Here is a 24242-nt window from a genome sequence, read left to right as displayed (position 1 = left end):
TCATGAAAACTCTACATGCCTGCGCAGGCACAGCAGAGTCCTTTCCCAACACAGAAAAGGGATCTAAAATACCAACATCTGTAAATTGCACCAGCCATGTCATTGAGGAAAACTAAATGAGGTTGGGAAGCACTGAAGTGAATCTGTCCAGCTGAGGATGAACCCCAGGAGCAGGGAAGCCACCCAAAGAACAATTTATCTTTGCGTCTCCTTATATACCATTTTTTATCTCTCTCGTTCAAATGTCCTTTCTCTCCCATATCTCTGCATGTATTTTTCTTCCCAGCCAGAAAACTATGTAAAATTTACTTAATGGGGATGCGACTTAAATTATGCGAAGTTATTGACTGAAAGGGTAACTACTGCATGCTGCTACATCATCCCCATCTCATTTACAAGCAGCACTGGCAATAGTGAGCTCTGAGCTGAAAAGTAAAACACTACCAGCTCTGAAACTACTTTAATGCCAACTTAGACATCCATGCACAATAAATAAGGCTATTTAAAGGCTATTCATGTACATCACTGCACTGAAAAGGTCTAACATTGTTTCTTAGTTTCTTGTAAGTTCAAATGTTATTTGATTTTGTTTCTTTCTCTCACATTCCCATTTTTAAAAAAAATAAACCGTTAGGCGATGTGAGAACAGCGATCTGCACAACCACAGAGCAGATCAAAGAGAAAATGGGAGGAAGGAGGCCAAATAATACTTTGCAGGGTGTCCTTCCAGGGTTCTCCTCACAGACCCATCACTGGAACCATCAGCTCAGCTCAGGCCCATCTCCATGAGGCCAGAGCAGGAGAGAGGCAGAAAAGCAGGTGGAATCCAAACCATGGAATGTACACCATGACCGGGGCCCACCCAGGGCTGTGCCAGAAGAGCCACGGACCCCACAGGCCAGGTGTGAACCCCCCCATGCACTGCTGAGAGCAGCTCTCCAAGTCACCTTCCAGAGGAAAAGGGACAGCGCCTGAGGGGTGGGACTCACTGCGGGATGCAGGGAGAAGGAGCTCAGATAGCACAGCACTTACAGGGCATTTCGGGAAGAATCCAGGGGCCAGAGAAAGAAAGGGTTTGGGCAATTTAGGGGGGAACAAATGCTGTCAAATTGAAGGGTAAGGGGATAAAAAGGACTGGTCACACAAACAGCTGCTGCCCAGAGCGCTGTTTGTCTGGCCATGCCACAGGGCTGCTCAGCACAGCCTGGACTCACTTCTCCCTAAACTCCCTGGACTCTCCTGGGCCAGGGGCCGTCTGCTCTGTGTCCAGGGACACAGACACGGGGCTGAGTGCCAGCACAGGCTGTCAGTGCCTCAGCTGGGGGGAACTGTGTGGCCGTGGTGCGGGCAGCCCCAGCGAGTGTGGCGCAGCCAGCAAGCCCTGGCAAGGCAGAGCTCCCATCAAGGAGGCCCCCGGGACAAAGGGGGCTCTGGAGACCCCCGGGACAAAGGGGGCTCTGGAGGCCCCCGGGACAAAGGGGGCTCTGGAGGCCAGGGCTGGGTGTGGGGGTGCCCGACGTGCACTACCTGGTTCCCCGCAATGGATGCAGGAGATTGTGCTCGCTGCTGGGCTCATGGATAGAAACACTAAATAATGTTTTCCCTAGCCTTCACGAGGCATAAGGGAAATTTCATACAGATAAGAATAAATTAAGACTAAATAAAGACTTTTCTGAAAGTCTCATATCATCTGACCTTCTGTTGCCATTTTGTTATTTAAAACAGGCAAGAAACAATCAAGGCCTATACATTTTTACCCTCCAGAAACTTCAACATAACATTCCCTCCAGACATCAGAAGACTTAAAAGAAGTCTAAATGCATGGCAGTAGGAGACTTTTAAACAAGACAATGCACAAGTTTTTCTTTTTTTCAAAATCCAAATCTATACAAGAAAATTTAAATTCTTAACCTTTCAATTTAATCTTAATATCGTTATTTAAAAATATTTTCTATTCATCTTTAGGGAAGAGTTATGTAGGGTTGGCTGTGGTTTGTTTCATTTGGGGTTATTTTAAACCTACTAATCCACTTTTATTGTAAGACAGAGGATGGCAGTTATTTTAATATTGAGAAATTCAGCTTTTTCTAGCTCAGAACCTACCTCTTACAAGATCAACATCTATGAGGTCTGGTTTCACATGTCCTGTTTTCTTTGGTTTGTTTCTCAAACCCTACAATAGATAAATGCTATCAAAATACTTTCATGCAGATGACAGACATTACAAAAGTCAAAAATATCTATGTGGTCAGTAATTGTATTTAACCTATACTGCTACTGAAAATTCAGGCAAACATGTCAAATTCATAGATTTAAAGTACTATAAATTAAGCATTCCAAATAACAATGCACAATGGATGCCTTTTACACACTTTACAATCCATATAAAACCCAACCAATTACTGACCCACCAGGCTATTTTTCAAACAGGCACTGAGCACTCATGGCTTTGCATTATGCAGACAATGTATGCACACACTTGCAAGAATTAGTAAAACATGTCTATTAGCTTTTCAGAATTTTTGCAACAAATTACATTCTTGAATCTCTTTCCTCCTTAGATGTCTAACTCAACTTCACAAAACACTTACACTGCAACTCCTTAATTCCAAACCCAGATAGCAAATCACATTGCAATGCAGGAGCCACTGATCAGCAAGGTCTTAGAAATCCAAATTCTAGGAAAGTATTGAATTTTTCCTCAGTACTGAATATAGATTAGCCAATTAAAAGGAAGGGGAAAATCCCACACAATAGGAATGCTGCAGGAAAAAAAGCAAGCTTATGTTTTCTTTTAGAAGCAGCATCTTCCATCACAGAAGAACCAAACTCGCTGACAAAGCTTTCAAGTTTGTTTTTAATACTAAAATGTGATGCTGTACTCTCAAGTCTCAGAGACAGCTGTGAGTTTATTCTGTTCCCCTTAGCTTAGATGCTTGGTCATAATAGACAGTAAAGAAATCACAGCATACAATTCATACACAATATTCTTAAATATTTAGAATACAGTGAAATTATGAAAGTCATTTAACTGTTCTCATTCAAAAAGCATTTAAATTGGTGAACTGAACATTTCTCCCATTGCCATGGCACATCCATGTGTATAAACACTACTAAAAAGTAAACATTAAGTATAAATGAAAGCATATAAATGAAATTATTGTCAATGAGAGACAGATCAGTGAAATCTGGTAGTGCTAATCTTTGTAAGAATATCAAGCAAAATGTTCAGTTGAATGCAGCTCAAAATATTTCTCACATCTAAATTCAACTGGATTTCTGTTCCATGCAGAAATAAAGATAAGATAAAAAAATCAAACTGAAACAAGCTAGATATGTAGTTATTACCTAATGTGTCTATTAGAAAAATGAGTTTACTTGAAACAAAAAAACATTAATACACAATTGAAACATGAATAGGACAAAAAGTTCTCTGAGGATGTCTCTCTCTGGATGAGCGACAACCAGCTGTATTTTAAATGCACGCACTACAAAGACCTTATAATGCAAGATTTTTAGAGAACTGCAGTCCTAAAACTGCAGTAATTTTATGTGGAATGAGAAAAGCAGCCCATAATTAGAATTGGAAATTACCCTAGTCCTAGAATCAGCTACAGATTCTTGTGAATCTTGCATAAGTGAGCCACTCCATTTCATAAAGAAAACTGAAGCTTAAAAAGAAAATGCTGAATGATACAGTAATTTTCAAATGTATTAGTGCTTATGGACCACAAGATCTCTCTTGAAAGTCTAAATAAAGATGTGCCTCTTGGAAGAAATAATCTCCTAGAAACACATGTTCAATCTTACGAAGAATTTACCACTGTGGCTCAAATTATGTTTCATGTTAAAGAAAGAACTGTGAAAAAACTAAGTCAAGGGTACAAGTTGATGTGACCTTCGGAGGAAAAGAAATGGTGACTCATTCTTTAAAAATTTAATTGGTCAAACAGTACTTTCAGCGTCCATGGACTTCACTGAGTTGGCTCTTGAACTGCTTGCCACACACAGTAGAAGCGTTCCACTTATTCAGATGCAATTTCTACACTTAATGCATCACAAATCTCTAACATTCGTGGAAAACAGCAGTTTCAGACTAGAGTTATTTTTTTAAAAATTTTCAGTGTTTTATAATGCTCAGACCCATCCAGTGAGTTCATATAATTTCTATTCAGCACCAAACACTTTTCAGGTAAGCATTAGCAAAAGAAGGTTTAAATAAGAATACTTTAAAATAATTGTTATCACTGTAAAACACTTTTACACAAATTTTAAAATTAATCTTAATAGATCCTATTACAGTTATAACTAAATTATAAATTCGTAGTAAGAGAAACATATTTTCTACTAAAATATATTAATTTTTCAGATATTTAATGAAGTTAGTTTATAAATCATTACATAATTGTTTCTAAATTTATAATGTCAATGCACTGTAGCAGCTTTGAGATTAAAGCACTAATGTGCAATACCTGAACTTAGTCACGTGCCTTGGTGTTATCCAAATTGCACTTTATTCAGTCAAACCAAACTCAGACACCAGCTGTAATTTGTTAGCTATTGGACTCCTGAGCCAAACAAGATGCTGTTAGCAGTCAGCACAGGGCAGTATTTGCAGTAACTATCTGAATAACATGCTATTACACAGCAGTTAATTAATGAACTCCTCTCATAGCTGTGACAGGGTTTCATGGCCTTGGGAAGGACCCTACAGGCAAGCCCAGGCTCAGCTGTGCTGCTGAAATACCATGGGGTCCAACTTAATGTACAAAATTTCTGTTCAAAAACTATGTAGCTCAGGTCAATAACAGCTCCCACAGAAGGCAAGCAAGCCCCCACATACAGTTTTGTTCAAGTACTGAGGAGTGAAAAAACCCATCCCTGAGAAAACTGAAGCAATGTACACTTTACTGATGTCAAATAATAGCAACACCTTGAAACTCATGCAGAAATAGCACAATACCTCCATGCAGCGTTGGAGGGAAAAAAAAAGGTTAATTGCAAGAAAATGTTAACTAAATTAACATCATGGGTATTTCATATACAACCCATAGAACTAGTACCTATAGGATTGATTCCTTTATCTCCAAAGCAATTTAGCAATGTGGCAGACACTGATGGTACTGTTAGTTAAACCAAAATGCACAGAACACTGTTAAACTGCTTGTTCAGAGAAACAAAGCCTGAGGTACTTACCAGTCTAATAAACTGTACAAAACAATGACAGCATCATAAAGGAGGGAAAGTAAACTGCAGGTATAAGGTAACTAACTGAAAGCAAAGAGAGCTCAGATAACTGACATTAGAATTCATCACAAAGAAAAGTGAAAGATAGAGGTATTAACACAAGTAAGCCCTGTCTTATGATAAGTGAAAAGAAAAAAAAGTACTGAGATACACAAAGATGCATCACACTAAATGGTGCAGAGTTATTAATTATGTAAAATAAATAGAGCATAGTATGCTGGTTACATTTGGTTACACTCCAGAAGTCTAGTTTTACTTTACCAATATTAAATACCACCACATACAATGTAGATTACTTCAGCATACACAACCATCAAAAAAAAAATTAAATGTTGCATTATTACCTTTATTTCTCTTTGCTCTACTGATTTTTCCCATATTTGTTGATCATATGCTCCAATCTAAAAAGAAAAAAAAAATCTACCTGAGGATTTAAAAGATATTGATCAAATCAACCTTCAACAAGAGAAGCATGAAGCCAGCAAGTTATTTCCTTGGGAGTTTACAAAGAAATTTTTATCTTGGCTGGACAGGATCAAGCTAATCTGTAATTGAACTGTGACAGAGGGGAGAGCTGAGCCTCACACAGCCCCAGCCTCATCCCAGGACTTGTTCAAGCCAGAGCACTGGGAAGACCACGCTCCCTCCCACAACAGGTCAGGATTGCACCCTCTGTATGACAGAGAGCAGAACTATGGCAGCTACACTGATATGGTCTTTCAGATAACTTCAAAAGAAATATACACATCTAGTTGAACCCCATACCCTAAGTTTATTTTTTTTTAAACCATCTCTAATTCCTATTCCACTCCACCCACTTTTAAAGCCAGATGGTTCTAGCTTTATCTCTTAACAGTGCACAGCAACCAGATAAATGGTCAGACTGGTAATCAAGCAGCTTATAGCCCAGGGGGAGCCCAAAGAATATCAAGAAACAGCACTTTTCCCCATTGACTGTCAGACATGTACAGGAAGGGCAACCTGAAACTTCAGTATTTAAGATGGTGACAAGAACAAGTCAATATACAAGACAACATATCCAAGTCTTGTAAGAAGTTATCAGAGATCATCCTATTGCTTTGAACTCTACACAAACAGTATTTCTAGGTAATAATCAGTAATAATCTCTTTCACTATGGCAATTTTAAAGCCTTGCCATCCGAGCTCTTCTACCTAGACACCTAAATCTTGTGTGTCTGGGGACTGATTCAGATCACAAACTCTGAGCAGTTAAGTATAAGATCACTTTTAGGTCAAAAGAGAGAGACAGATGCAGTTCCTGAGACTCAAAGATCCTTTTCCAGCCTGCAGAGGTGACAAGCAGCTCAGTCAGACACCTGACAGAGAGGAGAGAGGAGCAACTCCCATCATCTCTGCAAACCTGCATAAATTCAATCTTACTGCAAGTGTCACTCCTCCTTCCAGTTCACAACTACAGCAGACATAAGAGACCCAAGCACAAGTGCACACACCTTGTACCAGAAAACATTGTTCTCATTTTTCTTTTAGTATTTCAGCCTTCAGCATTTATTTAGATGTTATAAAAGAAAGAAAAAGAAAAAGCCATTCTTAATTAAAAAGATCCTTTTTAATTAAAAAGGATCATTTAACCAAGGATCCAACATAAATGCAAAAAAATACTCAGGGAAACCAACACACAAAAACACCTACATAAACAAAGAAACCTAAAGGCATCTTCTGTGTCTCTAAACCTGAGCAATTAGTGGAAAAAAAAAACATTAAAAAACATCTAATTTAGAGTAGTAAATTCCAAAGCAAATCTAAGATTGAAAGTGAGAACAGCAAACTGAATTACTCTTTCCCAAATTGAAATAATATTTCCCATTCATAAGAGCTAAACAATTTCTATAGTTTGCTACTTTAAAACTTTGCAAAAGAAGCAATCTACTGGCTTTTTGATAATAATAAATACTTTACACCTCACATTTGGAAAAAAAAAAAAAGAAACTGTGGAAAATAACAAGGGAATTAGGCAGAGTAATGGTCAGAATTAAGCACTTACTACAATTAAAGCAATTAAACCAAAGGAAGTTTAACAGCTAACCCCACCTGGATAACAGCCAGCAAATAAAAAGTCAATATATTGAATAACCACTTCACCCAGGCATTTCTAGCTAATTGTTCTAACTTTTCCTCTAAATTCATTTCAAATGAAATTTCAGGCCTTTTTGGTTTTCATTAAATTTGCTGAGAAGAGCCCCAAGTGAAATTTTTGTTCTGTATAACATTGTGTCGTGTCCTCCCCTCCCCACTTCCAAAAAAAATTCTTTCTACAAGGACAGAAGGGGGAATGCAAGTTTGTGTCCCTCTCTGTTATTCAACAAGCAAACATGGAAGGAAGCCTTTGTGCCAATAAAGCTGCAAAGCAAACTCCATTCATAATTCCATTCATAGCTGAAACTAGTATAGAGTTGAAAGTCATTAAAAGAGTGCTATTCTTTTAGACAAAAAACAGACCATTTGTTAAAGGAATTCCAGGAAACAGAAGATATCTGAAACAAGGAAGTCAACTGATTTAAAATCTTAATTATATTTTCCTACAAATATTTCTTTTCCCTCTTTAGGCAGCAGCTTCCATCTCCACAAAAAGACAAGAAGCAGGGATTTTGCTATTCACATTTCCCTTTTAACACTGCTCTATAAAGCAGTTCTTCCATCAGGAGGTAAAATAAGAGAGCCAGAACTATTTTAAAGGACAGAGTTGTTTACAACTGTTTTACTGGCAAAGTGGATCTGTCCAACTACCTCTGATCAACTTTAGTTATTGACATCTGAGCACAGGACTATTCAGCAAGGCATGCTGGTACAAACTGAAAGGAGTGGAAGAGAGAATTACAGACAGCAAGTACCATTACAGTCTCTCACATAGTTTTTGTTAGGGGTTTCTTTTTTAATCTACTTCTTATCACCTCTTTTTGCCTTAACAAAGTTTAAGTAGGTGTGTGTGCTACTCAGCACATCAAATTCCAACCTGATACTCAACCTCCCTTCTCACCATCTGCATAAGCATCCCTCTACACTTCGCTTCCAAATGTATCAGATGAAAATACATGAAAACAAAGGCAACATTATAAAGTAGAATACTGGATACTGGCACACTTAATTTTCCACAATAAACAAAAAATAGGAAGAACTAGTGTTACTTAAACAAGGCAAGTAAAAAACACAGGCATTTTTTTTTCCTCTTCTTTATGTCAGGAAAGCAGATTTAGACTTTGTGAAATGTATCTTGCAGAATTCATTGAAAGGTATGCTTTCATTTAAAACAAGCTAAATTATAACATATAATGATTGCCAGAGATGCTAGACACGTGTATGAATTAAAATCAACATAATTTGTGAATGAATCGAAGAAGGTAAGTTAATACTAGCAAACCTTCCTAGTTTTAAATTATTGAGTGTACCAGCAAATTCCAGCTTCAAAGAGTTTGGATTTACAAGTATTTGCATTTGAATTCTGTTTTATGTTAAATCTAATGTAAATCTAAAACAAATATAGGCTCTTGGCTGTTCATGTATTTCCTTACAACTGTAAATACCTGCAGGACATGGAAAAGAAGCCTAAGACCTAGTCTAGCACCAAAAAAAATTAAGCTCTAAAGGCAAGTAAAAGGAAGGAATAACCTTCCAGAGATTAGATCAGGTTGGAACCTGAATAATTTAAATATACACAAAACCTGATCAAAGCAAGGTCTCCCTCAATATGCAGCTGTCCCAGGGCTCCTCCCAGGCCAGGCATTCAGGCTCCCTGGGCTGGGGGTTGGAGCTATTCTGCCAACAGGAATGCCCTGACCAACTCCAGTACCCATTTACTACCCACCCACTGTGCCTGGAGTCCTATCCCTCACAGCTGAAAATTCTGCACCATCCTTGGGAGAAAATTTAAAGTACAAAACACAGGAGTCAAAAAAAGGTCCCATTTTTAAGTACACAACTGCAAGTAATGCTTCTAAAATCTCTTCAAGACTTAGCACAAGACTCTTTGTGTAACAGCTCGTCACTGATACTTTCAATCCATCAGTCTACCCTACAACTGGCAATAAACTTCTCTTAAAGCAAACTATAAAACACAATACCCCAATTTCAAATTGATTTCACACAGAAATTTATTCTAATTTAATTTATTAAATACCTAATCCAAACTCGTATTCTATAGCATTTTTTTTATTTGTTATGACTTGGCACAAAATAAATTAACAAAAAGTTAGATAACAAGCCTATTGTCTCATTTTGAAATGTAACTTTCATCACCAAGCATCAACACAACCTTGTTATAAGAAACTTGTTAGTAACATGTTACAGATACTAAAAATTGTGGTATAACCTACCTGTAGCTGAAGTAGATAAAGCAGTAGATGTCATTTTATACACAGTTTAAATCATGCCTCCCAGGTCTCCTCAATGCCAAGATTTTATCCAGTCTATCCAACTCAGCTACCTCTAAAATTCTGAAGATCCTACACCTCAATAAATACCAAGTAAAGAGGATAAAAGGGATTCTATTCATTTATGCATTTGCAGAATCAGCAACCATTCTTCAAGCAACTATAAAAATTTTCAGAATATAAAGAATTAAATGCAACTGAAAACTGCAGCCACTCTTTCACAACAGAGAAGCAGGTGTTTAACATCCTAAATTAACAGGTATAATAAACTTTCAAATAGGTTTTCTTGAAAAAAAATTCTCACAAGTAATCATTTGAAAAAAAAAAATCTAACTTGTATGTGACTTGGTATGGGAAATTACAATTACATATTTGGCAAACTCAATAGAGCTAGCTCTTTACTGAAAGATTAAATAAATTTGAGTTCCTTTTTAAGTGTGGACTCATAACATTTTCTATTATGAGAACATTTTCACGTTTAAGAGATATGTGCATCTCTTGCAATTATCTAAAATAGCTGCACTTATCCTTTCCCAGTCAAATACGTCAGGAAGAATTTGATCAAATTTCTTCCTACATGTGAAATTTGGCACCTGTACAGTTTGGATGTATAAGAGCAATAGCAATTAGCTTAAGTAAATAGTTAAGCTATTGAAAACACAGCAATATTTAGTTCAAAGCACAGTGGAAAAGGCTTTAGCATTGCTCAATGTTTCTTCCCAGTGCCTTTCTCATAACAAGCCACGTGTGCATCAAGATTGAATTTGAGCTTTGTGAATGACACTGATATTCACTTTAAGCTAATGTAGTGATGCTATCAACCTGTAGCACAATACTCGCAAGGGCCTTCTGATTCTAATGGAATTGATCAATATTTCAAGAGGCATTTATAATTTATGACCATGCAGACTAGCAAAGATTATAATCCTAAGAATACATAGTATTTCCTCTTGGATCTTAAAACTTTAATGTTTATCAATAATGAAACTCGTGTGCTAAACTTTGCTCTTTAAAACCTCTAAACACTTTTACAAGCCACATCACAACAGTATTACAAATCCAAAACATTTAAGATCTGGAATTCGGTAAATAAATAACAAAGTTGCTTTCTTGGATTGTCTGACACCTTATTAAAATATTTAGTGCTAAAATATTAGCTAATATGCTTTATTAACTTCTACAGCCCAACATAATTAAAATAACGGTATGATTTCCTGTATCAATTTAAGTATTAAAATATCCATGTATAAGTAATTTCTATATGGGCAATATTATTAATTTTTACAATGTGTCTCATCTTCTCAAAACTTAGAACAGAATTATTACAAGTTATTTTAAACTCCAGTTTATTTCTTACATGAACTGATCCCTGTTGCAGAAAAGGCAATGCTCTAGTAGCTCAGCAGTATCATTATCTGTTGGAGTAGATTCCTAGTCCTGGGATGGGTTTTTTTCTGGATATTTTTCATTTTCAAGAGTGGTAGTTTTTTTTCAATTTTGTTTATGGTGGATATGTGGACTGGACAAGCTAAACTAAGACAAACTTAGCTGAAAAACCATAGATAGACATCACTATAGGACAGTTGTACACTGTTAACAGCAAAGAGTTTAGTAACTTTTAGTCAAATGGAGGAGGACAGTGAAGGGATTAAGGTTATGTATCCTAAGGTAAAGAGCTTTGAATTTATAACTGCTGAAATGTTACTTCTGATTTTAAGATATCCCAATACCTCTCTCTTCTTCCCGTTTGGTGCCAGAGGGAGAGCTGAAACCAGCTATTTAGAGTAAAATTAAGCAAGCAGTTCAAAACTTTAGTTTTTAACTTTAAGAGTTATTTATTATTAACTATTTGAATTGCCAACTAATGACCCACTTAAATTCTGCCAATAACTGCAACAGCACTGTATTTACAGCCATTTCACTGAACAATAATTTTACTAAGGCTTACTTTAGAGATTCCATCCCTTTCAGAGTCCAATAATAGCTAATTAAACATTTATCAACTACATACTCATGTTTTTTCCTGAATTATTCTTTACAGATTAATTCTTCTTAAGATCTGCCAGCCATACTTATTTATTGTCCTGAGTAATAGTTTACAAATTTTAAGATATCTACGAAAACCACAAAACATCTCTTTTCATCACACAATTAAACATAAAAACTATATACAGAAGAACAGCTAGAAACCAGGTTTGCAGGTTAAACTAAATGAGAGTACAGGAATAACCAAAGCTAGACACAGCACCCTAGGTGCTGTGTGAGGTGAGCTGGTCAAGAGCAATCCCTTTCCTGGGTCCATGGCTACACTACTGCTAAGAACACCCAGCTACTCTCCAAGCATTAAGGATTTAACTCTGAAACATTTTATTTTTTTTTAATGATACTGTAGTTGCACAAAACAAAACAGCCTCAAGATGTAACTGGGAAAAGAAAACCACTCTGACAGGCTCATTATTCAGTATAATTCCCTGAAGACCTCTGAAAATCCAGCAACTTCACTGGTGTTGCAACTAGGATTTTAGAGTAGCATTGCCCTGATGTCCCTGATCATTTCCATTTCCCATAGCACGCTTTCCTTGCTGCCCCTTGTCTGGGTGGCTAAAATATCAATTGGATCACGCAGGAAGAGAGAAGAAAATGTTAGGCTATAATTTCACAAGGTCTAATTAAACAATTTAAAAATCAGAAAACCCTTCTCAAGACAGAGGGATTTCATCTCATCGTTCCCCTGCCATTAGATAGGTTCATCTCCTTGTAGACTCACAGTCTTAGTTTTAGCTGGATGAGTTTCCTGACCAAATTCACTAAATAAATGTATGAAAGTCTGTGGGAAGGCAATGGGAAGGCATGGGAGCCTACAGGCAGGCAAAATGCAAGCCGGCTTCGTTCTGCAGCAGCCCCTGCTGGAGTTATCTCTTGCACCAGATTCAGAAACCAGAGTTTTGCCTCACCAAACAAGGCACAGAAGGTAAATCCCCACTAGGTCAGGTGACTACTTGAGTACCAAACGTGGAAGGAAACTCTATCTGTACATACATTTTCTTCCTCCATGCTCTGACAAATGCCAGCTCCAACACTTGTCAAGTTTCAGCACTTGAAGTCAGATGTTTCTAAATCAATGCAGTTTTGGCATCCAAAGTTTTAGGTAAAATAGCCATACAGCCTGTCCATTTGGCAAAACCTGTCTCTGGTGCCAAGGTGAATAATGCATCATGTGCATTCAGTGCCAAAAAGGAAATCGGGTGGTTTTAAGGTAGGATATAATTATCATTTAACTCCTCCTTTATTGACTTAATACAGGGACCAGGTTAGGAAAGCTAAAGCACTGATAGAGTTAAACATGGGCAGGGACCTCAAGGGCAACACAAACAAGCTTCTACAGGTTTGTTGATGACAGAAAGAATGCAAGGAAAAATGTGGGCCCTCTGTGGAAAGAAACAGGAGAGCTGGTTACCAGGGACATGGAGAAGTTTGAGTACTCAGATGTTTTTGCCTTGGCCTTCACTAGCAAATGCTCCAAGTTGCAGCCTGCTCTAGTGGAAGATGTTGGGGTTGGAAAATGATGAATTTTCAGGTCCCTTCCAACCCAACCCATTCTATGAATCTAAACAGGCAAGTATAATCTTGGACTGATGAGCTGTAAAGCACTGAATATTAAGATCTTAAAGCAATGCCATTAGAACTCTAATTTTGCCCTTTAAAGCCATGAGAGAGAAAACATCTCATTTGTTTTATTGTGCCCTTTAACAGCTGTACCCAAGGGACACCCAAAGCAGCAGAAAGCTGCACTGGCAGAGTTAAATGATATGCAATCAGGTGCAGGACTCAGCCTTAATTCACTAAGTTTCATTCTGCCTTCCCCTACAACCATCCCCAAGACAAGAAACAACATAATTGTACAAATTTGTTGGTAATATTGCAGGAGAAGGAGTTTCCCATTTTAGCAGCAAGGCTTCTGTAAGGATTGAAAATCAGAAAGTCGTTAAGGTAAATTTACATATCTTCTCCAAACTGGAAACCAGACAAAAAATTCCCTCTATTATTATCTGTAAAGCTTGAAAGTATTTTAAGAAATTAATGCAAGAAGTTACAAGAAGCAGTATTTTAAATTATTAATAACTTTATTATTTTTAACATCAGTTGCTGTTACTCAGGCAATACTTCAAGTACATATATAGTATCAGTATCATACAAAAGTTATGCCACCAAACACTGAAATTGTTTTCAATAAATGTGGGGTGTCAGATTTTTTTTCACAGGAAACACTGTGATGGCTTTCTCCACAAAATAATCAATTACCAAGCTGAAGCAATTTCAGTATTGTGGCACATACACATAATCCTAAGGATATTAACCAAGTGGTGCATCTATGTGAGAAGGAGCTCGGTAGCTGTCTGGAACCCTTCCAGAGAGCCATGCAGACACTCCTGCCACTCCCTTTTATTGCAAGAAGCAGGGCAGCTCCAAAGGCTGAAAACAAGCAAGACAAACCCTTTGTCACACATATCTCAGCACTGTACTCCCCAGTGCATCATGAAACACAGCAGAGGTTTCCTTTATTTTAATTTCTACAGAGTCAACCTGTATCTAGCAGATTTCATGCCTTGAAAAAGTATTTGTACTGTCTGGGAAATGCAAACAATCACTGGAAGCACTTAAACTCTGTCGTTGCAACCTTGTATCTCAAATAACAAGCTGCTGTAATACCACTCTGAAATCTTACAATCCAACTTAAAATAATTCAGAATTGATTACCGTATTTTTGTGAGACAGTAATCAGGAGCTCCAGTGCACTAAAAGCAGAGTAAATCTATTGTCAAAACAGAAAAACATGTTTACATAATAGAAGGTCTGACCTTTTAAACAATTAAGAGTATTACTAAATCATCCTGGTGTAAGGAGCTCAATTTCAGACAATAGTATGAGTCATGAGTAAATTTGCTGTTTGCAAAACTTGCCTTAAGTAGGGTTGGAAGAGCTCAATTGCTTAACTCCTTCCATTGAAGAGATATAAAAATGTCTCCTGAGAAACCAACAGACCTTTGAAACTCAGTAGAGAGACAAATATATACATTTAAAAATACATTAAACCTGAAAACTAAGAAAGACAAGGAGTAAGTTATCTGCTCATTATTTCTTACACAGCCCCAACCTATTCAAATGCTTCTTAGTCATGTATAACTAGAAAAAGCAGAAGTTAACTTTCTTTTTCAAGGCATTCATACACCGATTTATTAATCTGAAAACACCTCCTCAAAACAACAGCTTATTTTTCTCATTTCATCATAGAGGTAAGTAATATCAATTGGATCAATACTGACTGCAACCCTGGTTCTCTCTTGCTCCAGAAACAAACTTCTACTGCCAGTATATGCTACATTTTGATCCCTCCCCACTTTCAATCCCAGTTACAGGTGTGATGAGTCAGTAAATCTAAACAGTGAGATAACTCTGACAACTACAATAAAAGCTGAAATTGAAATGTGAAACTGGAAGCAAACAACAGGTTTTAAAGTTCAGTATCTTGACATCATAAGCAAGGACCAAAAAAAAAAAAGTCTGGTATCAACTAAACACTAGCACAACTCTTCCTGTTCCCCAGATTGAAATCTTTGGTTTAAACAACAAATCCATGGGTAAAAAATACTGTGCCACATAACAGATTTAAACAAATAAATAAATAAGCAAAATTAAGGGCAGAGTTAGTGAAAGAGTCGAAATACTCACAGGAACAGATCACACACACCACACTATAGAGATAGAAAACTCTTCAGGGTTACCAGCCAGATCCAGGAGAGCCCTGAATTTGTGGTACTTAAGAAATTACAGTCTAATTCACATGAACACCTGCAACTTTTCTGCAATGTAGCCATTTGTCTCAAAACATTACACTTCCTCATACTAAAGCAACATAACTTGTTCATTTGGCAGATCCCAGTCCACATGGATTGCAATTAAATTTTGTTCACATCAGGAAGAAGACCAACATCTGATTATACATGATCTTATCAGTCCTGAAGACAGCTCAGTCCTTCTAGAAGTAACAAAAGCCACCTCACCACAACTCCTTGCCATAAAGGCACTGTACAATTCCTGGCCAAGCAGATCTCTGTAAAAGCCTGCAGAGATTCACCACAGAAATGCTGGTTTTACTATGAATGAAGAAAATAGAAATGTGTGTGAAATCATTGGAAAAAAAAACGACAGAACAAGGGTTAAAAGAATGACCTGTACTGATAACAAGTAATCCTGTTAGAAGCAATGTCCTGGGAAAAGCAGAATTGAGGAATGGCTGGTTTATATCAAGACCAGAAGGGCTGCCCTCTGTAAAATCACACCACAGTGACTCATCCTGCCTTCCTAACACCAGGAGGATGGAAAGTTGGAGCTTATCAAATGTGCCATTCCTCTTACTGTATGACCAACAGGAAACAGACATGTATTTGAAAAAAAAAAAAAAAAAAAAAAAAAAAAACAACCAGACAACAAACATGAACTTCACTTAAGATTTACAGAGACTGAGAGACTGCAGGCTCTTTCTTGCATCAAAGGACCATCTAGGTGTAAAGCTGAGTAGCATGAAAGATCTGTCCAAAGGATAGTGCATCATCACCAACAAAAACAGCCTCAGACATGATGAGGCTCTGACACCCAGCATCTCTTGCACGGCACAAAGGGATCCTGGCCAGACCAAATACAAACACAGCTTGGTGTTTGGATATCAGTATTCTGATATCACTACACAGTGAGTGAATTAAGTGTATGAGAGAATGAGTGGAAGCAGGTAAAATCAACATCACTTTCCCCTTCCATGAGATCCTGCACTGAATTTCATTACATTAGATCTTTTACAAGTAATCTTCAAATCAGAGTAAATGGTAAAAAACCAAGTAAGAAATTCATCATTAAACTGTGAATTATTTTCAGGTTTTTAACACATTATTGAATGATTGGTATAAATTAAGTCAGCAAATTAATTTTTCTGCTCTTTCAACTGTACATTTAATTCACTGTTGTAAAGACCTCAACAAAGCAGACCAGTATTATCTCTAGAAAGTAATTGTTGCTTTGCTAGAAGCTAACCAGAATTTCTGTTTTGAAAACCACTGCCATTATTTGCTTAAGGACAAGATGTACCCTCTCCAAAAGACAGCTACAGACCCAAGGAAAACACTAATTCACAGAAACTTATTAAACCACAGAGAGCCAAGACTCTCTCTTTTGGGTATGTATTACACAGGTTTTTCGTTATTGACAGAAAATTTTTTTCAATTCTTACTTTCTACTTAAATACAAGGATTCTTTTCTGTGCTATAGAAACAACATTCTCCTGTACATTAACACTCTACTGAGAATGCAAAATTTGTTTTTTTGCAGAGCACAGGTAACCAAGGGAGTAACCAAGGAGTTTTCATGATAGACCAAAAGCTATTTCATGTCACTAAATACAGTCACTAAATATTTATTTACCTATGGAAGAAAAGTTTCAAGCTACTCACTCTCATACAATGCTAACAAGTAACGCATAAGTATTTTATACTTGTTATATTAACACATAAACATAACAGGCCACCATAAAAACAAATAGAAATCTTACCTTTTTCTGGTACCAAACTATAGCATCAGTTACTTTGGACGCCATTTATTCCACTGAATTCACAGAGTCATTTTAGGCTGTTAACAGAAAGAGACAGAACTTTACTTCCACTTCCCTATGAAGGCCAAACAGGGAATGCAGAAACACTCCCATTACCTGCAAATCTCTGAACAGCTGTATTTACTTTAACATTGCCTCATCTGTATTTTACTAAGAGTTTGGGCTTTCTCCTCTAGGCAAACAAAAAACTACAAATCTGCTGCTACAGGACATCAAAAGCCCCAGTTTTGTCCTTCCTTCCCAGTAAAACACACAGGCTGCACAGGGATGATCTGTCATTGTCCTACAGGAACCTCACGAGTGTTTTATTACATGCAGTCTTTTTTTTTTCCTGATAAATTAAGCAACCTATAGTTATCAGCCCAACACAGTACTCTGAAGTCCACCAATAATTATGTTATAAAATGCAAGAAAAATTCATACAGCCTATTAGATATACTTGGAGAAGACAACAATATCAGTGCTAGAACTTCACTCATCATAACTAGCACCCTCATGAAAACAGTAGACCAAAACTAAGTCAAAAGGAGAAAACCAAGAAAGAATGGTATGGTTCTTTTAATGGTAACAAATAGTAATAGCATTAGTTAAACTTTGATGCCACTGTCATCAGCAATCAGCATGGAAAAAAGACCAAAGCCCAAACTTTCAGTTTAAAGATACAAATATTTTACATAAGCTAATTTTCACAGTCTTCCTTCTTGTAATCAGTCAGCCAGAGTTCATAAAGAAAGGGAAAAAAGGAAAAAAAAAAAAAAAAAAGCCTTCAGGTATATCTGTGTCTCTCTTGTACTAGTGTACCAGGAAGCCCAGAACTGGACCCAGCAACCCAACCCAGGCGTGGCCTCACTGATGGCAAGGACATGGTTAAAGATGTCATAAGGATGGCAATGACTTAGTCCCCAAACACCAAACTATACATCAAGCATTCTCCGAGATCCATCTTGAGTAAAAATATTACTATAAGTTGTCAGTATCAACAATAATAGTACACCTTATATTTCTTCATTAAAAGGAAGAAAGAATTATTAACCTGTAGGGAGTTTTTATAGTAAAAGATTATTTGGGATCTACACCTTGATTTAAAGACATTTGTTTACAGCTTTTACACAGGTAAGAAAGGCAAAGAAAAATGCAACATTCAACAAATGGGATGGAAACCAAAACTGTACAATAGATTAAAATTAGTGTCTTTATGAAAGACCTAAGCATTGGAGTAACTCATGACACTTTATTGTACATTATTCATCACCAAAAAATTCAGGGTTTGGGTTGTTTTTTCTTTAAAGCAGGTATTAACCACATGAAGTGCATCAACGGAAAGTGCCACATTCTGCACCCAGGACAACCCTGGTTGTATGTAAAGACTAGGGAACAAGAGGCTGGAGAGAAGCTGGAAAACCTGGGGTCCTGGTTCATGGAAAGCTGAACACGAGCCAGCAGTGCCCTGGCAGCCAGGAGGGCCAACACTGTCCTGGTGATATCAGGCACAGCATCACCAGCCGGGCAAGGGAGGGGATTGTCTTGCTCTGCTCTGCACTGGGGCAGCCTCACCTCGAGTGCTGGGGGCAGTTTTGGGAACCACAACACAAAAAGGCATTAAGCTATAGGAAAGCATCCAGTGGAGGGCCACATAAATGGGGTTGCCCTGTGCAAGGCCAGGGAGATGGACTTGATCCTTATGGCTCCCTTCCAACTCAGTATGATTCTATTTATTTAAAAAATGACCCTCCAAAAGACTCAGTTCTGCACTGACATTTGTTTGTTCATTCTCCTCTGTCTTGTTCGTGGACATACTCCTATTTTATACAATGCATTACTTAAAAGATATAAATAATACTGCCTTAGCTTGGACATGCACCATATACACTGTAGTACAAACCTTCAACAAATAGATTGATATTATATCAGTGCCTGAGGATTTCTAAGAGACATCATGCCAAACATGTTCATGTTTCCCAAAGAAACCTATTTTTAAGATTTCTAACAGTGCAACTCCTATGTCTTCTATATGACTTCAGATAAAACTACAACTCAAGAGAAAAATGTCTCAGAGAGCTTAGACAGTCATTGAAAATTCCAGAAATATCAGAACAGTGACAATTGGTGCTACTGAGCAAGCAAACACCTCAATTTTTCCTCTGTTGAAAACATCACATAAGTCACAAGTCAGTTAAAGCTGGCAGCCATGACTCCGTCAACATCTGTGATTGCTTCTGATCACAGTCTGTTTTTCTAAGAGCAACTATCAATTATTAAGAATCCATTAGCACAATAAATATAAAAATACTATTACATAAAGGAAGGAGTCTAAGAGAGACTGCTATAACCTGACACATCATATAGACTGGTCACCTTTCTTTCTCACCCATACAAAGCTTACAACAGGACTTGCTTTCTTACTGGAAAACTTCTTCAATTAAACTTGACTTTAAAAATCCTTTGCTCCATTGGACTCAAAAGTGACATAAAACCCTTCCCCACAGACACACGGCCTTCACACACACCATCAACATCACAGTCACAGTGACAGCAGTTCACTGCTGCAGAGGTGCCAGTGCAGGAAGGGGACACACAGATATTGATCACACTTGGGGTGCAGTGCAGGAAGGGGACACACAGATACTGATCACATTTACACCCTCACCTTCCCTGCCTTCATGACCTCATCTTGGAGGACCTTTAACTCCTTCTCATTTCTCTTAAATAACACCCCTCTCAAATACAATACACCCTGCTTCCTACCAGCCTAATCACAGGATGAGAAAAAGGTTGGAACAACTCATTATCAGCAGTAAAGAACCCTGAACCTGGACAGAAACCTTTCCCTCAACAGCTATATTAACTTGATATCTTTCTCCAAGGTCAATTATTTTTCAGGAAACCAAACATTAACTCATGAATTCAAGACTTCGAACTGTGTTGAATATGGCTAAAAATGGATCAGCCATTTTAAAGGCAGTAACCTTTGTCTGCAGTAGCTTTTCAATTCACTCAAAAATCCTTTGCTTCAAGAAATAATTACCTCACAAAACTATAAACCAAATATAAAGAAGTAGCTTTATTAGATTTCTATCAACAAACCTGTTATTTAGATTATCCATGGTTTTCATATTTTTAAGAAACTCTCTGCATTAAATCCTCCATAGAATCTATTTTGGTGGCATTTAAAGCTTATTTGCATAGATATTTGCATAAACAAATGCAAAGATTATGCTTACAAAAGTAAATATGACAAAATCATGGGATGGATGTCTCAAAACAGAGTTTGGTGTACTAAGTAAAAATACCTCTACTAGGAAATATCACATGTTTTCTTCAGGAGCTACACAACCATTTCTGAGACAGCACAATAATGATAGGTGAAAAGGTTTATTTAATTATTTCTGTGCAGTGTTTCTGCTTGCAGTAGCGGGGATTTGTCTGTGGTTTGGTTTTTAGTTTGTCTTTAAGTTTTGGGGGGCTTAATGAGGTGAGATGAGACATTATGAGTTTAACAGACTCAGCCTGAAGCTAGTTTATCTGGGTGAGGGATGGATGGAAACAACTCAAGGCACTTCAGCTGCAGCCCTGGCTCTGACTATCTGAACACCTTAAACTAGAGACTGAGTATTTTAGCAATTTCAGAACTCTGCACATTCATTACAACTTACCCTGTCATTCATGATGTTTCCAACTAGCACTGATCCTGAGGTCAGACTGTAAAAGCCTGGCTCTAAAGCACGCCAGTATCAACTGGGTAAAAGTGAACATGTGAAAACAGCTGATAGACAAACACAAGCAGACAGAGCAGTGCCTGGTTCTCCCCTCAGCCTCTCTGGACCCAGCCTTCTGTTCCATGTTCTCTGTCAAATACCTGCATCTAGGATAGGGACCAGCTTTAGCACTCAGTTGTACAACACCCTGTGCAAAGTAACTACAGCAAGATTAAGTTAATCTTAACTAGCTGAAGACTTCAGAGCAACACAAAAAATACTCCCAGCTTCAGAGATTAGACAGAGCATCCAAATATAAAAGCTTGATCACAACCTCTCTGTAACAGTCAACAGAGCTTTTGTTACATTTCCATCAAACTCACAGTTAACGCTATGAATAACTAGCAGTATCTTCTAATCAAGAATTCATTACTTTCTTCAAGGTTAATAGAGAGGACTACCTGGTTTTGGTGGTCCCTATTTAAAGGTGGGGTATCTTAGCTATTTCCCTGTTCAGGGCATAATCGTATTACACAATATACCTTGCAATCAAAGTAGCAGTTTTTCAAAAGCCACAGAAATTTATATTTAGATGTCTTTAGGTAGCTAAGAGGTCATGCAAGCCCCACAGTACTGCAGTGCTTATTGAGTAACATAGGAAATACACAAATTCAAAGTATATTTAGAAATTTTACTCATATCCACAGGGCTTTGGTGACCCTAGTCAGACATAAATGTATATATTTCTAAATGACAGTCTAAAGCAATCTGAACTGACAGATGTTAAGAATAAAATTGTGCTCTTCCATAGTGACAAAGGGAAAAAAAATAGGTTTTTTTTTTAAGAATATACAAGTCTAAGCAGTGTCAACTAGCAAAAGGACATAATTAAAAATACAACACAAACAAGGACACATAGGCAAATGGTTGGTGTCCTTGTCTGTAAACATTGTGAATCATTAAGTATTTCAAGGAACCTGTTCTCTTTATAGCAATCCCAACCTGAATGGTCAGGATACCATCCAGCTTTTGAGTCAAGACCTGAGTGTCCTTCTCAACGCATTATGATCATAGACTGATGATGCAATGAAGTTGCATGTTCACTATACATCATCAGAATTAAAATTGCAAAACCTAGGTTGCTTTTGTATCAAAAGTTTTTTAAAAAGTCAACAATTTTTAGTACCTTCAGGAAACTAAAGGCAGTTTTAAAAAGGTTATCATGTAAAGCCATGAGAATTCTACAACCTGGTTTCAACTGCTTTCCAAGATAGAACTGTTTTACCATTATGTTAGATCCTCCATATTGCAGTTTCACAATCACAGGTGTCTTTTCACTAAGATTCCCTGACATGTAGAGTAAGAAAAGACAATGAATCAGAACAGTAAAGACTATGGCCTAAACTACTAACTTTATTGCAACATTTGTATCATACAAACTCTCTGAAAGCATTAAACTTGTTCATGCACAGCTAGAAAACAACTTTAAAGTGAAGGAAAAAAAACTTCACTTTCTAAGTTCAACATCAAAATACAAGTTAACATTATCATCAAATTGCTGACATTATTTGATACTTTTAAGTTTAAATGAGCCCAATAAACAGCTTAGTCACATTAGGCACCCACTGTTGACTGAAAAGCTGCTTCTGCCATGACATAAGAAACCAAGGGAGGCATCCCTGTAATGCAGATACAGCACTAAACTCACCAGGAGTCATCCTTCCTCCACTTAAACCCAGGGGAGTGCTGCCACTACCACAAAGAACAGGATGAAAGCCTTAAAGCAATTGTTATGTGTAATAGGCATAATTCGCGCCTATGAAATGATATATGGATAAGAGTTTTTATATGATTAAATATAGACACAAAGCAAGCGAGCCAGAGCAAGGGGGGGATGTCTCATGTATGTCGAAACCATTGTAGACAAGGCTTCATTTACAAGTTAATACAAGTGGCTCGCTCGGAAATGGGCCGTTTCTTGAGATAATCGAGGAACTCACAAGCGATGATCGTCCCGGTAACTACCCGAGATTGGAATCGCTGGAATCTCCGGGGGATGCATCTCAATGTCGGGTTCCCCAAACTCCATCATCGATGTACATCGCTTCCCGGACCTCGGATTGTTCAACCCGGCGCAGAGAAAAGAGACTTTATATATGTGGGACTTTGAATGGAAAGAAAAGGCTGATCGTCGAAATCCCGGCCTCAAGCAAAATAAATTGTATAAAAACTGCTCGCGCAGGACGGGTGGTGTGAAGCATAGGAGAGAACCTCTGTCAGAGTGGCTGAACCTGTGTCTCACCCAGCGCCGATCCCGGGCTCGGCACTGTCCTTTTCTTGGTGGCTGGTTCAGATAGAATTTGATCTTTATTATAAAAATTATTTTTTCCTTTTTTAATTCGGCTGGGCCAATTTTTACCTGTAACACAATGCTCCAAAAGAACCATTATTTTTCATGTGTATTACATATAAACCATTAAATCTACATCTCCTTTTTGAAAGGGAACATCAAATACTAAGCAATGCACTCACTGTTCTTTTTAAGTACTTTATCTATGCATCACTGTTCTCAAAATAGCATTTCAGAATTGCAAATTGTATACAAGCAAATGAGAAACTTGTCACTCCCAGGTTCATACCTTTCAGTGGAGGTTTTATCATGTTCCTTCCAGCTACCCTTAAGAAAATCTGCAGCAGTCAAAACCAAAGGAAAAAAGTCAAGTGAAATTAAGAAAACCCCAGACACTGCTAACTTAAGGACGATATCCAGCAACCAGCATGAAACATACTCTTCCTGCCACGCCTGCTGAGCCCCCCCAGGTTGTCTTGCAACCCAAGGTCATAACAGTTTGTAAATAAAAAGGAATTAACATATTTGCTTTCTCCAAGGAAGACCAAAACTCTGCTAAACCTGGATACCAGCATTCCTAGGATGCTGCTCATGAGAGTTAATTTTCAAGCTCTGCTCTTCACTCCATCTCAAAAAAACCCCAAAACCCCACAAAAAAACTGAAACCCCAAATTGCAATCACCCCCAAGCAACCAATTAAAAAAAATTAACATGCCTAGATGTAGGGGAGGTTTTTGTTTGTTTGAGAGGGCCTCCTTCATCAGGCCAACAGCAGCAACAATAAGACATGAATCAGACCCTATGCTGGCTGCTGTGTATCATACCCTGTTCTTGAACAGAGATGTACCAAACATGTCTTATATGATGACAGACACAAACATCTG

The 24242-nt window shown here is 37.6% G+C and overlaps 1 protein-coding gene across 1 annotated transcript in view; it reads right to left on the bottom strand.

Annotated features, from left to right (window-relative positions):
* Positions 1–24242, bottom strand: part of PHTF2 (putative homeodomain transcription factor 2) — a 63158-nt gene that overhangs the window by 31073 nt on the left and 7843 nt on the right. Inside the window, exons 2-4 of the mRNA XM_053978384.1 lie at positions 17254–17330; positions 5592–5648; positions 2104–2173 (exon numbers count right to left, since the gene is read on the bottom strand). Of these exons, the coding sequence (XP_053834359.1) occupies positions 2104–2173; positions 5592–5648; positions 17254–17298 (172 nt within the window). The 5' untranslated portion in view covers positions 17299–17330. The remainder of the gene's footprint in view (positions 1–2103; positions 2174–5591; positions 5649–17253; positions 17331–24242) is intronic.

Source organism: Vidua macroura, chromosome 5, assembly GCF_024509145.1.
Source record: "Vidua macroura isolate BioBank_ID:100142 chromosome 5, ASM2450914v1, whole genome shotgun sequence".
NCBI lineage: Eukaryota > Metazoa > Chordata > Aves > Passeriformes > Viduidae > Vidua > Vidua macroura.
Note: the sequence above shows the minus strand (reverse complement) of the source record. Positions and strands in the feature narration are given on the sequence as shown.